General features: G+C 37.6%; 1 protein-coding gene and 1 long non-coding RNA gene across 2 annotated transcripts; one reads left to right on the forward strand and one right to left on the reverse strand.

Moving 5' to 3' along the window:
* Positions 1-7,981: 7,981 nt before the first annotated feature.
* On the forward strand, positions 7,982-11,786 carry LOC113271546 (serine/threonine-protein kinase PBS1-like). Its single transcript, XM_026521444.1, has 5 exons — positions 7,982-8,435; positions 8,784-8,992; positions 9,193-9,382; positions 10,335-10,726; positions 11,030-11,786. The coding sequence occupies exons 1-5, from the start codon at positions 8,285-8,287 to the stop codon at positions 11,507-11,509; spliced, it is 1,422 nt and encodes a 473-aa protein (XP_026377229.1). The 5' UTR covers positions 7,982-8,284; the 3' UTR covers positions 11,510-11,786.
* A 4,483-nt stretch (positions 11,787-16,269) lies between these two features.
* Positions 16,270-17,719, reverse strand: LOC113271547. The gene is made up of 3 exons (XR_003322192.1): positions 17,609-17,719; positions 17,313-17,385; positions 16,270-16,909 (listed from the first exon to the last, which is right to left on the reverse strand). It is a non-coding gene; the product is annotated as an uncharacterized LOC113271547 (long non-coding RNA).
* Between the last annotated feature and the right edge of the window lie 818 nt (positions 17,720-18,537).

Here is an 18,537-nt window from a genome sequence, read left to right on the forward strand (position 1 = left end):
GATTTTCAAGCTATGTTTGGAGTCGCGTGAAAACTTCAAGGGTTTGATTATATTCGATGCATATATCAGCGTGTGTGGAGCGTGGATGATGCGAGTTAAGCGCATGGGAAGAAAAATAAGGAATAATATCTTTGGAAAATTGCAGAGAAATAAAGAGAAGATTGTCTCAAGTTATGGCGGAGATTTATGGTTATGCTATGTATAAATAAGGTTTTTGTAGGAAAAAGAAGGGGGTGGAGAGTTTGGGTACGAGACAGAACTAAGAACAAAGCTGCAGAGTGATTTTGAGCAGCAACAGGTGAAGGAGAAGAAGGAGAAGAATAGTTGACATTCAACGACAGTGGTTGATTGACTGTCACCTTTTCTTCCCTTTGCAACAGTTGTTCTGCGATAATGCTGGAGTATAGTTTCTTTGTGGCGCCTTTTTGGTGTTGCAAATATCTGTTTTTATTAATATTCATCATTGTAAGCACTTTTGAGCAATGTTATTAATTTTTGAGCGTGTTTCCAATATGATGAACTAAACCCATCACCGAGACAACGGAGGAAGCCAAATTTCACGAATACGGTAATTATATTAATTCTTTTTATGAGTAATTGCACAGTTATTTAATCGAATTATGATTATCATTGAATAGTTGTCATTTCAATTGATGGGTTATGCTTGCTTAAATGTTTTGATATCCCATACTTTAGATTTACAACCATTACTTTCGAAATCTACTCTAGGCAATGAAATTAGAGTAAATGAAACTTTATATTATGAGCTATTATTGTTTAGAATTGGTATTTGAACTGCATGAAATTGAAGTTTGGTGGAATCTCGAGTCCCGGTCATCTCTTCATCCTGTGATAATTTTTGTATATATATTTTCTTATTTTTAGTACGTTTTATATTTAAGCCTAAAATCAATTCCAACAAAGTCCGAGTGAACGAAAACCTTATTTACCACTATCGAAAACCTGATCAACTTTGTCTTCGTATCATCCTAAGAACTCGACTGAAGCGAGATCTGGTAAGAGGAAACGCCTCCAGGTAGCAGCTATTCAGCAGTCTCTACTGACCTGGAAGGAGCCCAATGGTGGTTATACCTTGATCGACAAATTGCTGAACTTTCCAATTCCTCAACGGTCTTCTAAACAGGATGATTTGTCTACTACACAAGACGGGGAAAAGAAGCATGATTGTGGAACTTTAATCGCCTGCCAAAAGAAGATAAGCCGTGGAAATTATGCTGCTGCAATCCGGGTGCTGTCTTCGAATGGCATTGCCCCCCGTGATGAGAATACTTTAATTGAATTGCAGTCCAAACACCCTTCTGCTCCTCTTCCCTTTATCCCATCTGAGGCAGTCAGTTGCGACCCCATCATGGTTGATTCGAAAGCGGTTCTTGGAGCCATCAAGAGTTTTCCAAAGGGAACTTATTGTGGACGCGATGGCTTGCGCGCTCAACATCTTATTGATGCGCTCAGTGGGACAGCAACGACAGTGGTAGATGAGTTGCTGACGTCCATTACCGGGGTTGTCAACCTTTGGTTGGCAGGACAATGCCCTAATGTTTTAGGCGAATACATTGCTAGCGCACCACTTACGGCTTTGCTCAAGCCTGGGGGAGACCTCAGACCTATTGCAGTTGGAACTGTTTGGCGTCGATTGGTCTCTAAGGTGGCCGCCTTCTCTGTTGGGAAGACTATGTCGTCTTATTTAGGAGATCATCAATTTGGTGTTGGTGTGTCGGTAGGGGGAGAGGGTATTTTACATGTTGTAAATGGGTTGTTGGAGTTGAAAGTTCATTCAGACAAGATGTCAATGTTGCTTATTGACTTCTCTAATGTGTTCAACATGGTTTGCATATCTCATCTCATCAAGGAGGTTCGTCTTCAGTGTCCAGGTATTTCTCGGTGGGTTGAATTTTGTTATGCCAAGACGTCCAGACTTTATTATGATCAATATATTTTGTCTTATGCACTTGGTGTTCAACAAGGCGACCCTCTCGGTCCCCTCTCGTTTTCTCTTACACTTCATCCCCTTGTGAAGTCTATAGCTTCTCGTTGTACACTTGATTTTCATGCTTGGTATCTTGATGATGGTACGATTATTGGAGACACGCTTGAGGTGGCCAAGACTTTGAGCATAATAGAGGCTGAAGGTCCGAGTAGGGGTCTGCACCTTAATATTAAGAAGACTGAAGTCTTTTGGCCCTCAATTGATCCTCGAATCTTAGATGAAGGTGTTTTCTCTATCGATTTTGGTAGACCTAGTAATGGTGTCAAACTTTTGGGGGGGGGGGGGGGGGGGGGGGGGGGGGGGGGGGGGGGTGGGGGGGGGGGGGTGCTGAATAGGGTGAACAAGACTATGCAACTTATGAACTCTATCAAAAAGCTCAAGGATCCTCAAAGTGAGATTTTGTTGCTTCGCAATTGCGCTGGTGTATCTCGACTATATTTTGTAATGCGTACTAACAATCCCGCAGCTCTACAACAAGCTTCTGATCTATATGACGACCATTTACTCAAGTATTTAAGACTCTTAATTACGGGTGACGGAGCTGGTTTTGGGCCTTTGCAGTAGAGATTGTCTACCTTGCCTATCAAGGATGGTGGGCTTGGTATTTACACTATGGCGGACACTCGTACTTACTGTTACCTTGCCTCTCAGAGCCAGACTACTTCGGTGCGTAAGGTGATACTTGGTAGCTTATTCTCAACAGATAGTGGCTATGCGTATCAACTCACTCTTCAGAACTTCACCCAGGTGTGTGGTTTTCCTTCAACTTATTGTGTCGATAATACTGCCCCCCTTCCATGCACTCCTTGGCAGTCACTTATTTTGATGCAGTTAAGAAGCAAATCCCTGCCCAATTTTCCTTGTCTGCAAGAGACTCTATTTTGTGGCAATGTAACCGGGTTAAGCATGCACAAGATTATCTTTTGTCTGTCCCCATTAGTGGATTAGATCAATGCCTTGGGCCTAGACAGTTCATAGCGGTTGTTTGTTATCGACTTGGTATTCCCTTGTTTGGTGAGGATAGTCTTTGCTCTAGTTGTAATAAGCCTATGGATATTTTTGGTGACCATGCCCTCCGTTGCGCCAAATATGTGGGTATCAAGTTTCGTCATGACCTTGCTCGTGATGTAATTGTGGATATTTTCTACAAAGCTAGTGTGCATGTGCGTAAAGAAGTTGATTTGGGCCTTTTGTATGATGCTAACAAGGACTTACGTCAACCGGATATCCTTGTCCTTAACTGGGAAAATGGATAAGATGTGTGTATGGACATCACTGGCGTATCTCCATTTACTGGGGAGGGGGTCCGTACTTTCGTTCCAGGTCAAGCCATCTCGAAAGCTATTGCGCGTAAACGTACTAAATATTTGGAGGTATGTGCCTCACACGGGTACGGTTTGGGAGTTCTAGACTTCACCACCTTGGGAGAGCTTGGCGATGACACTATTTGTTTTTTCAAGCGTTTGAAGAATTGTTTAGTTAGCAATGATGCTGGTAGCGGTTTTGGTGGTTTTATTTTTCATAGACTAGGTGTAGCTATTCAAAAAGGAGTTGGTGCCCAGGTTGTTGCTCGGTTACCAACTAAAGCATTGTACGATTCTCAGTAGAGAACTTTTTAGCTTGTTTATTACCAAAAATAAAATAATATATATATTTGAGATTTTTTTTTTTTAATTTGACAACTTTAACAAAGGTAATCTGAGAATTTTATTTTTGACCATCGATGCAACGTGCATCTATTCAGGTAAGTCACACAACCTTTCTATGAATTGTTTACATGTTCATTTATTGTAGTGTTAAATCTTTATGATCTATTCAAGCCGTAATTACATAACCAAGATTGTAGTTTTTCCTCTGCAAAGAACGTTGTAGTTTTCTCGGATTTAAGGCTTCCTTAACATTGATCGGTACTTCAAAAATATCCAATATTAGAGTTGTACAGGGAGATATCTAGCTTATGATTTTGATAAAAAAATTACGAACAATAAACATCTAATTGATACAATTATACTTCAATGAGTATTCATATGTACCTCAAGTATGCGTTAATAAATTGAACATATATAGTCTTGGTTATTCCTGATTTATGAGGCTTGGCAATTGTTAATGCATTACCATACTATTATTATATTTTTCATATGGCAACTAAGAAGGCTCCAGAACTATTGTTGACAGAACTCAGGCCAAGAGCTTCATAACTTCGGAAACCAATCATATGCAAATCTCGTTTCCATTGCTTAGGTATATTTGTCTTGTTCCTAACCTTCAATATCCTTTTCCCAAAACAACTTAATATTTTCTCAACCCACTCACTACCTGTTTGACAATGCGATTATCCAGTAGTATAGGATTTTCAACAAACACTGTTGCTACTATCCAACAATAGCTTTCTGAGAGTTCACACATCCATCAATTTATCTCAACCCGAGATCGTCAACTGCAAAGTTTTGTTTCCTTCCAATCTGAAGACTACTGTGATGAAAACACCTCAAATTAAGTTTAGCATATATAGTTACGTGTATTTCATCCAGTCAACTACCTTCAAATAAGGGGTGTTACTATCTCCCTACTTTCAGACGAAGTTATCCCCTGTTCTGGATTATACAAACACATATCTTTGACGTTCATACTCCTTATAAGACACGTATATGGATTAACCGGACCAACATACCTTCATATATTCGAAAAATAACCCGTCATATACTCTGAATATCCGATACCAATTGCAGTGGGTCCTCCTTTCACCGATAGTGTTTCCATACAGCCATTGCAACCATTTAAAGACGTGAAATTTTCAACGGGAACGACTGCAATCATTCAACAATAGCTTCTCAAGAGGTCTTGTATCGATTTCTTATAGCCCGATCTCCTTAAATGCAAAGCTATTTTGAAATCAGAGCCAACTCAATTCAATCGACTACTATTTTAAACAAATTAGTATTTGAAAAATCTCAACTATATGAAAGACGAAATATCGGTTGGATGTGAGCTTTAGTTTGTACTGCTTAGGGTTAATTAAAAATCATATGAAACCTCAACTATCCACCTGGGTTATAAAAAATATGTGCTACAGAAAATACTTTAATATTGATCCATAATTGATTTTTCCCACTGCTACTCTGGTACTACTTCAGTGCGACACTCTATCCCATATACCTTGCTCTAAGAAGTTGTAGTTAAACACTTAATACTTCTTGATAACAAAACACTTAATACTTAATACTTCTAGTAACAAAGTATCAGATTTCTAAGCACTTGGATATTTGGCAGTAATGTTGTCTTCGTCGGTCCGCATTATAATAAAAAAATGGTACATTATCAACTGACCTCAATACGTGATCCTAAAAAGAAAGCAAAATATGTTGGCAGACCAAATCTTTGTTGGAAAATACATAATTGTTTTTATTGTCTCAAATATACAAACAAAACCATTAAGTTTAAATACATAAAATGAGGGTGCAAACCAAACAACCACTGCATTTGCCACTAGTGTTCTCTAATCCAAACCATGTTTCTTTATCTTCAAATGTGACTTAGATAGGTGATGCCATTCGAGAAACATCTACTCCAAAAACACGAATAAATATAAGAAATTTGATAACAGGTTTCCATGCAAGACTTTAATAACTTTACTTCAATTGATGATCTTTCCCTAGTTCATCTTGATACTTGGAAAATAGCTTGGAAAATTTGTTCCAACTCTGATGATCTTTTTAATCATATCGTGGAAGCTAAATACTTTAAAAATATCAATCCTCCGCATCTTGATAAAATGAGTGATAATAATTCTTGGGTCTGAAAAGGGATATATAGACAGATTCAAGCAATTAGAGAGAATAGTTTTTGTTCTGTTAGATATGGTACCAAGATTAGAATCTGGCTAGACAAATGGGTCATTGGGATAGATCATCCTCCTAACCCAACAGTTAATGCTAATACATCCTTTACTCTGGTGTTTGTGTCTGACTTGTTTTTGCCAGGTACTAGGACTTGGAATGTTCAACTAGTAAGGGAAACTTTTGATACTAACTCCTCTTATAAGATCATGTCAATGTAAATTCCAAGATATGGCACTGATATCCTGAACTGGATCCCTGATAGAAAAAGGAGTTTTCATTGTTAAAAGTGCCTATAAGGTTCTCAACATCTACACTACTGAGACAGTGGGTACTCAACAGGCAGAAACGTAGGTTTGGAAGTCTCTTTGGAGATGTAAAAATCCTCATAAAATTAAACCTTTTGTTTGGAAATGTCCAAAAGACATTGTCCCAACTAGGGATAAACTAGCTAGATATAAAAATGGCATTGATATCCATTATAGTGTTTGTAATGCTCCTCTGGAAACAATTGACCGTCTTTTGTTGGATTGTCCTTACGCCAGATCTATTTAGCTGAGTGTCAGTGTGAATGTCAATAATATTAGAGTTTTGCAGGGGAGACTTTTTAATTGAATTGTCAGCTGGTTCTCTTCTAATGCTTCTAATAATAGTAATCCTTATTCAGATAAGGAACATATGTTGTTTTTGCAGATGATTACCATATGGTCTATATGGAAAAACAGGTGCGCTGTTCTCTTTCAAAATACTAGGCCTAATAGAAGTTAGGCTATAAACAATATTCTTTCCTTGGTATATGGTTATAAACAGGTTGTTTCTAATGTCTCTACTAATATTGTGTGTTTGCAGGAGCAGCTCCAAATTTGAGATCCTCCAAAACAGAGATTGTATTAAATTAATATAGATGCATCTTTCCTAAAAGCAAATTTAACTGGAGCAATAAGACTAATAGCCAGAGATTTTGCAGATAACTGTTATGGAGCCAAAGGAAAACACTTCAATGGAGGAATGATAGAAGACCATGAGGCGGAGCAGCTGGAATATCTAGCTATGCATGAAGATGTGGAATGAGCAATATCCAGAAACTTTGAGAGAGTCATCTTTGAATCAGATAGTGAAGCTCTTACTAAGTCAATAAATGAAGAAATTTTCTATGTTCACTGGTTAAACCAGAATAGCATCCTAGATATTAAGTTTTTATTACAAAGACATGTCTCGTTTTCTTGTCAATCAATTAATTTAAAGAATGGATTGACAGACTTACTAGCCAAGAAAGTCAGAACAAATGCTATTAGTTTTGAATATTAAGATGTTTTTCCTCCTTACATTAATAATTGGATACACGAAGATATAGTTGCTTGTAATTTAATCTATTAATCAATAAAACTATCTTTTAAATCAAAAATAAATAAAATTGAAACATGATAAAACAACAACAAATTTTACATTTCTTATATGCCTAGAAACCTGTAACCAAGGTGGTTATTTTTAGCTACTTGGGCTGGGAAAAACTCTTTTACCTTTTATGTCTATCTAGCCTTTTCTTTCCTTACGAAGCTCCGTTTTGTCTTTATAAAATAAAATAGGATAACATGTAATGTTAAAAAATAGGGTGAGAAACTTGTATGCCAAAATCCCGAATTGTGTAGAGAGATTTGGCGACCTAACTTGGACTATAATCCAAACTTAAATTTGCTATAATGGCAAAATGGCAACAAATTTAATTTTGATAGCTTAACACATGTGGCACACTGATTCAACAACAACCAAAACCATATGTCCACCCGTATAAATTTTTATTTTCTCACTTCCATGTTGTGTTTTTTATCTCATTATCTTATCTCTTTCGCATTAAATGACACCATCGTTGATCAAAACACATTTCTCTACTCCACAGCCCAAAACATTTCTAAAAGACACGTGTCAACACCCCCAACAAGCCGACACTTTTGCGGGGCAATTCACTGGCCGGGTTTAAACATTTGCTCCATTGTAAAGAATTCTAAAACACATTACTCGACACCCTCAACAACTCTAAATAGTAAATACCTTCACCGGAATCTGACATTTGACTAGCCGGAATTACAAATAAAAAAATCTATTGGGCACGTTAACAAAGGAAAGACATTGAATAAGGAGCTGAGGTGAAAGCGTGTGTCTAGATTTTTTGATATAAAAAGGGACAAAGCAAAATACAACATGAACTAGAAGAAGACTGAGCCGGCTCCAATCAAAGTTGATATCTTTAACTTGGATTTCACTGTAAAGTTGATTCCTTTTTTTTTCTTCTAGTTTTTTCGATCTATTATTGTCCTCAGAACAAAACCAGATTTTTTTTTAGTCCATTTTAGTCAAGACTGGAGAGAAAATGAGTGGTTTTTAGATTAGAAGAACTTTAAGTTATTTTTGATTGAGGGAGAAGAAGAGTTTTGATTGAGAAATGGGTTGTTTTCCATGTTTTGATTCAAAAGAAGAAGAGAAGTTAAATCCTGGTAATAAAGAGGAGAGTAGTGATAATGTTAGAAAAGAAGTTCATCATAATCATAATAATCAACCTGTAGTCAATCCAAATGTTGCTAAATTATCTTCAGGTGATTAAATTTCAATTCTTTTTTGTTTTCTTAATTTGATCTACTTGTTATGATTGGTTATACTGATAGTAGAGCTCAATTGAATTAATGGGGGTATGGGTGATCTCTTGAATTTTGCATTTATTAATGTAAACTTATCATTCCATAGTTTCATGATTACCAAATGTTTGAAAATATGAATCTGAGAACAATTTCTTAGGATCTTATTAGAATTATAGAATTTGGGGTCCGTCGAATTGAGATAAGTATTGAACGGTGATGACAGTTAGGTGTTTAAGTTGATATAAGTTGATGAATTGTTATTGATTTGGATCTGGTTTGGTTGCTTGCATGGTTAATGAAATGTAGGAGCTGATAGATTGAGATCAAGAAGTACTCTGGGGGGATCAAGAAGGGAATCGTCCGGTCTGAAAGAAGGACCTTATGATCATATTGCTGCTCAGACGTTTACGTTCCGAGAGCTTGCAGCTGCGACCAAGAATTTTAGACCAGAATCTCTTTTGGGAGAAGGTGGATTCGGGCGTGTTTACAGGGGATTTCTCGAAAGCACTGGTCAGGTAGATAAAAATATTCCCGTACTTCATTTTTAAGGTTGGATATGTTTTGTTAACAATTTGAGTCGCCTTCTACCATTGCAACACTCGCAAGTCACCGAGTCTTTCAATCTAGTATAAGTTGATAAATGTGTTAGCAAGGTTGGTACGTTTTTGTATTGCCTGGTTTCAGATCTCATCTTACTTTTGTGCTAATTGAGCAGGCTGTAGCTGTAAAACAGCTGGATAAAGATGGTCTTCAGGGAAATAGAGAATTTCTAGTGGAAGTTCTCATGCTCAGCCTTCTACATCACCAGAATCTTGTCAGTCTAATAGGTTATTGTGCTGATGGTGACCAGCGTCTTCTCGTGTATGAATTCATGTGTTTGGGATCGTTGGAAGATCATCTCCATGGTAAGTTTGAAGATTCTGTTAAACCCAGCTCCATGTTGGCAGTTTATACTTTTTTGAATTGCATTTTAGAATCATTTTGTCCTTCCAATCGGATTTTAGAATGTTTATAAAAATATGGACAAGGATACAGGAGCTACAGGTCATTTGTTTAGAGCCCTTGATTGTCCAGTATCACCAAAGATACTTACCTTCGCTAGTGGAAAATAAGTACGAATGTTGATGCCTAATGTCATAACTGGTTTTTTCTGTTGGAATAAAGTACATCATCTATAAAATACTAAGATTGAGCAATAAATTGCAACACTGCTTAACTTTTGAAAGGCATCGTCTATAGTTACAATAGAGGAAGTAGTTGACTATGGGAATCAATCTGCACTTCAAAAAGGAATATTAAATACTGAAGACCAACTCATTTTGCTTGTAGGCTTATTTAACTGAGTCTTGCCCCTTTTGTGACTGATCGTACATCCAAGATTGCTTTATGGGGTGCGATTGTGTACCCTGATCCTGCCGCTTTTTGCAAGTATGCGAGTTTTCGTCAAAGAAATTTGTACCCTGTCAACAGTGATGTGACGGGGGTCTAGCACCTTTAAATCTAGGTCATCACAAACATCATGGGGTCATATGGGAACATTATTATATGAATGCCAGTGCCATTTTCCATCAAAACATTAGTACGGAGAGAGAAGTTGATGTCAGCCATGCTTATTTGTGGTTCTAGTTGTCTTTCTATACCTGGGGTCAACTTCTATAAAACTCTAAGAATTTATATTATGTACTTTGTTTAAGCTGACATATAATCCACTATGTCTATGTGATATCTGATCTACTAATTTTTTTATTTCACCCGCTCATTTACAAACCTTTCATCCTATATTTTCACTGCAAATAGTTTGCTAGCTTCTATTATCCGTAGTTTTCTTAAGAGAAATCCGGATTGATTTACGTGTAGATTTGCCACCTGGTAAAGAAGCACTAGACTGGAACACCAGGATGAAGATTGCAGCTGGTGCAGCCAAAGGTTTGGAGTACCTACATGATAAAGCAAACCCTCCAGTGATATACAGGGACTTCAAATCATCCAACATATTGTTAGGTGAAGGATTCCACCCAAAACTGTCTGACTTCGGACTGGCAAAGCTTGGTCCAACTGGAGATAAGTCGCATGTCTCCACAAGGGTCATGGGAACATATGGTTATTGTGCACCTGAGTATGCCATGACTGGGCAATTGACAGTGAAGTCTGATGTTTATAGTTTTGGGGTAGTCTTCTTAGAGTTGATCACTGGACGCAAGGCCATCGATAGCACTCAAGGTCATGGAGAACAGAACCTTGTTCAGTGGGTACGTTTATGAATTTCAAAGTAGAGTTGTACGATTCTTTTTTTTTTCCTCCTAATAATCAATGCTTTCTAACTAAGAAAGGCTAGAATGTCGGGAGACATAGTGGATAGGAAATTTAATATCAACTGACTTTTGGTTGTATGGAAAATAATAGACCTTGTTCCCTTCCAAATCTGGGCACACTTTTCTCTCTTCCACTGTATTACGAGTAGAAGTCTTTGAAGAAAATTTATAGGTTAATCACCCTTTTGTGAACCATTTGGTTAGGACAGTCTTTACTGACGGGTTTCTTATATTTTGAAGGCAAGACCCATGTTCAATGACCGTCGCAAGTTTCCAAAACTGGCGGATCCACGGCTGGAAGGACGTTTCCCCATGCGGGGGTTGTACCAGGCTCTGGCTGTGGCATCCATGTGTATCCAAGAATCAGCTGCTACCCGTCCTCTCATTGGGGATGTGGTGACTGCCTTGTCCTACTTGGCATCTCAGTCTTATGACCCTAGTGCACCCCCGAGTAATAAAGCCAATGGAGATAAGGAAGATAGAAGGACTAGTAATGAAAGAGGTGGAAGGATTGGCAAGAACGAAGAAGGAGGTGGTTCAGGACGGAAGTGGGATTTGGAGGGTTCAGAGAAGGACGACTCTCCAAGGGAAACACAGAGGATGCTGAACCGGGATCTGGACAGAGAGAGAGCTGTGGCCGAGGCCAAAATGTGGGGGGAGAATTGGCGGGAAAAGAAACGGCAAAGCGCACAAGGTAGTTTTGATGGAGTGAATGGATGAATTAAAGATAGTTTAGGTTTCTTAGGAGGTAACCCTTGCTATATTTTTCATTCAAGGGAGAAGAAAAAGCTTAGTTCACAAGAGTGTATATTTATCCGTCTGAATTGCAAGAAAAGGAAGGAAAAAAAGAAAAAAAATGAGTAGAAAATGAAAGACAGAAAATGTTGTAATCTTTTCTCCGGGTTGTTGTACCCTAATAGCAGCATGTCTTAATGACCAACTTTGTTTCAATATGTTCTTAAGAAAATTTTGAGAGTGAACACCCATTTCTGTTTTATCTGTTTTCTTAGTGACCAGTAGAAAAACAGAAGTGGAACCAGATTTCCCGGTTTGGTTTTCATTGTTTGTTCTTGCTCTGTTAAAAAGAGAATGAAATATGAGATACAACATAAAGAAAACGTACAAAGAGTTGAACATCTTGACAGTAACGGCAACAACAGAAGAATGATATATTTACAACATTTTTCCTCGATTTACGGGAAGAATGGAGATGATCAACATCTTAACAATAATGGCTACAGAAGAATGAACTTCCAACATTTTCCCTCAATTTACAGAAAGAATGGAGATATGTCTCAGTAGCTTGTCCAAGGTTTCCGGATGCGTTCAAGTATCAGCTGTGGTATCTCAAATTCTGGGTACTGTTTTGTCAATTTTTCTTAAAATGATTGTCATGTCTTTAGGACATCTTGAACACTGAATCTAAAAACTTACAAAAGCTTAATCTTGGACTCCTTTTAAGAGGTTGTCAATTGTCATGCTTTTGGGAGATCAATAACTCTGTATATGGCGTTGTGGTTCTCCATATTGATTTCCATTGGTAATACGCAGCCATTTGAGGCTCAACAGGGTAGTCAATGAAAGGCTAAGTGGCCATTCAGAGAAGCATTGAGCCAATGCTTCCAAAACAAAATGATTAATTAATTAGATAACTCTATTTTTCATCATCTACTCGCTTATTATACGTAAGCAAAACAAAATATTACTGTACCATTTGTTAAATGAATATTACCCTGGAATTGTGGATTGGATTAGTAATCAGTGAAATCATACAATTTGATCCTGGATTAATCAGTAGAACCATAGTGTACAATTTTTGATACGTAGCAAAAATTATTAAAACCGCTGATAAGCTAAACATTCGTAATTCTTGGTTATATTTGGTTTGGCTTCCTTCCCAGAAATAAAGGTTTGTCGTGTCTTTGGCTCTAAAAGTATGAAACTTGTGACTGCGTGTTCAATTCTTTTTGAGAGGACATTGATTCTGTAGCCAAGGAAAATTCATGCTCCACATTGATTCCTAATTAGACTTCCCAAACATGTTACTCACATTAGGACTGAGGGTGGAGGAGGGAAAAGGTTCTTTTAAAAAGATACTGTATTTCATTAGTTCGGCTTACAAAATGACTTTCCTTGATTGGGCCAATAGCCACACTGAGGTACCTGAAGTAGATGTTCATGGTACTACAATCGCGGTAAAGATGTGAAGAAGGGCAAACTGCCTACTGCAAATCATTTGTGTTGTTCCATGAATTACAAATTAGAGAGTAGAAAACCTCTCAATACGTGATACATGACCTTTTGTTAGAATACCCTTGGGTTTAGTGACTTTAGTCTTTGCAATTCCCATTGCGACAGACTTGGAATTTAACAAGTAACAATCAAAATGGTGCATCCATTCTTTGCATATATGAAATCGAGTATTAGCTTTTCAAAGGTCCGAGAAACAACCATGATAGATATGCAGATTATCTAATGCTGCATGGTTTAATGTAGCGGACCCGTAAAAAATTGGATCAATGATCCAATAAACTGCCAATAGCTTGTACGAGATCAATAGATTCATAAAAGCAACACTAAACTAGCAAATATGGAGTACTAGTGTAAGATGTTCTTTCCTCTACAATAATTCTGCGGTACTAGGACCAGGAAAAAGGAAATCCATCAGAAATAGGAGAAGGAAATCTAAATTAGCACAAAAAAAGAAATAGAAAAATGTTCAACTCAGTCGAACAAAGGTATTTTAAGAAGCTAGATATCTTACATCATTATCCCTTGGCCAACAAACAAATAAAACTCAAACTGGCACCAGTATTTATCAACTAAGACAATTGTCAACAACAACAATAATTCACTGAAAACTGGTAACAAAAACAAAAACTGAAACTGGAAACTGAAGAAAAGATACATCTAACAATTGAATTCATCTTGATCCACTTTAAACTGTAGTCTATCCTTCAATTTTCATTTTGCTTCAATTTCCATATGTCCCAGGTCGGCTGAAGTGTCGCAACTTCTCTATAACGAAGTCATATACCCGCACAGGCAGAAAGCGCACGTAAAAGTTATCCTCATAAGTCCTCCTGTCTGTCTTCTCTAAGCTACTGTTGTAGTCCCGTTCTTGAAAGTACAAAATCCAGCTATCAAAGTAAGGTACCACAACCCAGTCTTCATTGTGGAGTTTCTTTCTTTCCAAATAATTCGTTTAACTCTCTTGTGTATATTTTCTTTGACTCATCTTCGTACAATTGTGGAGTTTCCAAGAGTTGAATAACCCGACGAGCTGTCTTCTCCCTACCGAGCAAATCAGATACTTGATTTACTTCTCTGGGCAAATGAATAAATGTCACGTTTTTCAGACCAAAGTGTTCAACAATCAGTTCTCTAATCTCTTTCATGATTTGAAATCTTCAGCCATCTTGTTGTGATAGATTACTTAGACATATTTTTTCAGCAGCTGAGCCTGGTAACATCATTCTCTTCATCCTCTCAACCATTGCCTCGCAGTCAGAAGCCACCTCCAAATGTTTAATATTTAAGACATCTCTCAGTTCTGCAGCAAATCCAATTCCTGTTTTTGCTGCAAGATATTCATGCACCTCACTATCGGGTTCCTTCTTTGATGACCCATACGTGGTCGCTACGATTTTTGCCTTAGTCCTGATGTTTACACCAAACCCAGCCTTAAGCACTTCACCACCAATCAACTCCGTATACTGACCATCAGTCGTTACTTGGTAGTGCCCTTCTATATCCAGAGGTGGCATCCATGCAACCGGTTCAGCATGCGGGCGATCTTCGTAATACTTTGTAACACAAAGTGAAGCTTCCAAGACCCTCCTCTTGCCTTTCTTGAACTTATAAGAGAATCGGTGAAGCATCTCATGTTTCTCTTTTAGATGTTTTGGTATTCTAGCCCACCTTTTAATTGCAGGCTCCACAAACAGACCAGTACCTCTTTCACCACTGCTGTCATAGTCTGGGGCTTTGATCTTGTCGTCTTAAAGTCTTTGAAAATCCCCCAAATCATACTGAGAACGAAAACAAGAAATAACCCCGGTGAATATAAATAGATCTGAAGACCATCATATATAATAAGAATACAAATCCTGACCATCAAAGATACTAGACACTCAAAAAAAATCAAGATGTTGATTCAAAATTGTTCCAAACAACTATGTAAATATTTTACTCGGTATGCATAACATAACTTTTAACTTGGCATCTAGGCAACTAAACTCTCCAAGTACTAATAATAATGCAGAAAGATGCCGAGAGGCAGTTAGAAAAACAGGCAACTCTTCTTAAAAATGGAGTTCTACAGTTTACATGGTGAGGACAAGCCGTGAGGGAGTGACTCTATTATTGTGCATTACCCACTGGCTTTCTCTATCTATTCGATGTACATGCAGTTAATGAGCTAAAACAAACAATAGACCTAAATATTCTGTATCAGATTTCGAAACAATACCGTGACAGTTTCTTTCCCACGCTTGTTTTTTCGACGTTTTCCTCCAGCTTTCTTTGTTGTTGGAGAAGGATCTTTTCTACCCTCCAGTTCCACCTATGGCTCCTCTTCCGAAATATGACCACTACCCTCATCCTCATCACAAGAAGAAGATAATGCGGCGAAAGGGTTGAGCGATGTAGACATTGAGATCCTCCTCTTGCGACCAAATAAAAAAAACTGTGGACAGTATTGGGGAATTAGGGACGACCGAACAGAAAAAAGAAAAGACACGACTAGAAACCAATACAGGAGTAGATCTGTCGAACGATAACAAATAACTACGCACTCTGCAGGAAGTACTTGTATCTTAACAAAGTGCTAATATAAGTGCAATGAACACTGCCAAGGTCCTTTTGCTTATATTTAAATCCCAGAGGATCGTTAGTTAAGAACTTAAGATACAAGAATTGGTATAGAACTGAATTCTTCATATTAAAGAGAAAAACATGCAAAAGAAGAAAAGTATGCATGTCTGACCCTTAATAAGAATGACTGACTTCATCCAACAAACAGTTCTGTAAGATCCATAAGTTCTTTTTATGGTTTTCACAACAGAATATTATACCAACCAAGTCACTCACTACTACACTACAGACACAATCAAAAGTAACATCCTTTGAGTCAGTATTTGTACTTTGATACACAAGTGCACTTTAAAATTACGTGCCATCACTTAAAGAGTCTACAACAGTCCAGAGATACACACTGAGATGTGTGGCCAACATCTAATCAAAACCGACTGTTACAGAGCTTTATATTGTACAATCTGTTTCAGGCTTTCAGCCAATTACAACCCAAAGACGAGTTATCAAGCTTTGCCCGCAAAAAAATAGTAGAATGCAGCAGCCTAAATGTAACGCCTACATGCAGATACATATGCATATACATAAATGTAGAAGGCTACAATGGACTGATTAGGTGTATGCTAGTAGATGTTCCAATCAATGTATGGCGTAGAAATTAACAAATGGAGTGGAAATTATGCCATCTATAGGGCTGTCAACAGATAAAACCTGTAAAACTAATACAATTGAAATTTAAGTTCAATTTCTCAATCCAAATTGTCTTAAACACACATTCAAACACATAAACATTCTTAGATTAAGTAGTTGAGTCTCTTTCTCTCACACAGATGGAAAAAAAAAACACAAAAATGCTAAAGAAAGTAAGAAACACAAAGTATCTCTTGTCTTCATCCATCAACAATTTCCATATCTGCATTACAACATTCATCAACGATTTCCATGAAAATAAATCAGACGCAGCTTTCTTAGCCAGCAGTTTGCTAGTTATGTGAACACTTCAACGACATTTTTGTTCTTTCTAGTTTAATGTGTTTTCACGATCGTTTGATATCTAACGGTTATCCTTCACCAGATTCCTGTGTATATGGTTACAGAAGTTCTCTACTTTGCAACCACCTCTATATCCTGAGGAGGATACCACTGGAATGCATTAAATTCCCTTGACGGAGGTGTTCAATTCACTTGCTTGAGAGAAAGAGAGAGAGACGGAGCATGAAAACTTACAGCGGAGAAAACAACAAGGTCACTGAAATCTGGTTGTTGTCCTTGTGGCTGTGCAAGTCTTACCAGTCTATCTAAATTCAGCTGTTTAAAATTAAAAGAAAAAACGTTGATGATTATCATGCCCAAGTTCAACTAACATTAGAAGAAAAAAAAAAGAGATAATATTAACAGAACACATGTTTACCACTTCTCTAACAAATTAGATCAATTAACTACCTTCAAACTTCCATCACTAAAAGGACAAATAACATCCACTTTTTGCATAAAGACAAGCCACAGACAGAGAACAAAAAACTGACATTCCATAGTAATTAACTTATTCAAATCATACTAACAAGAGCTAATCAGCTCAGTTCCATCAAACTGGGAAAAATAACCCAGATTTATCAACCCTAATTCTCTGAAAAATCACAAATTTTAACTTCCAAGCTAAACAACAAACCCACGAATATGGACCCAATTAAAGCAGAAATCTTACACTAACCTGTCTAAACAACTGCTGTTGCTGTTGATGCTGTTGTGAAGAATCAAATCCTCCACCACTCCAAATGTTTAGCCTAAAACCATTGACAAATAGTGACTGACTATAGACAATAAATGGAGATAATGAATCAAAGAATATTCATGAACAAAATATAAATATCTTGGATTACTAACATGTATTGAACTGCTAATAAAGATAATAAACACATCATAGAAATAAAATCACAATCACAGCAGTGGTCTCTAGATGATATCTCGATCAAAAAGAATGTTATTCAGTAGAGAGAGAACGCTTACAGTTCCTGTGAACAGCAAAATGAACCATCGTTCCAAATTCCGCGTCGCCGGTTTCGTTTGCTCTCTGGTCTGTTCTTCCAAAAGCCTTAAGGTGAAAAGGAGGAGGAGGTTAAGAAGTTCTCGTCGCTATTTAACTTACACCATGTTTGTTTACTCCTGACTCATCTGAGTCGTCTGGATCTGAATCATCTGGATCTGAGTGAAATCGCCTGACTCATCTGGATCTGAGTCGATATGTTTGTTTTGAGTCAGATCTGACTCATCTGACTCGGAAATAAGTGAGTCAGTGGTTTGGTCCCATGAGTCAGGGGTATTTTGTTACCTGACTCAGATGAGTCCGAGTCAGGGGTTATGTCTGAGTCAGAGGTCGAGTCAGATCTGACTCAAAATGGAAAACAAACGGTCTGACTGCTGACTCGGTCCGAGTCAGGGGTTGACTCAGATTCAGACGCCGAGTCAGCTGCAAACAAACAAGTTCTTAGGGTCTGGGGTTTCAAGAATGGAAACATTATCTAAATACCCCTACTACAAGCCCCATCGCAAAACACCCTCACCACTTTAAAAGTGAAAAATACTGTAAAGGAAAATTAGGCGTACGCTCAAAAAAAATTTCAACGAAAAATGGGAGACCTAAGTATTTTTCTTCTTTGATATCCAGTTGGCGAACTTGAAGAAGTCCACTGATATCTTGGCAGACAGATGGTTCCATATTTCCACTAAAATAAACCGCAGACTTGCTGAAATTAATAAGTTGACCAAAACAGATTCTAAACTCATCGATAACCTGCAACAGTTTGGTTGTTTGAGAAGTATTCGCCTTGCAAAAAAGAATGCAATCGTCTGCAAATAATAAGTGGTTTATTTTAGGTGCAGAACGAGAAATCTTGACCCCTGTGAGCTGTCCATATTTTTCACAATGAGCTAGAACC

Source organism: Papaver somniferum, chromosome 4, assembly GCF_003573695.1.
Source record: "Papaver somniferum cultivar HN1 chromosome 4, ASM357369v1, whole genome shotgun sequence".
Taxonomy (NCBI): Eukaryota; Viridiplantae; Streptophyta; class Magnoliopsida; order Ranunculales; family Papaveraceae; genus Papaver; species Papaver somniferum.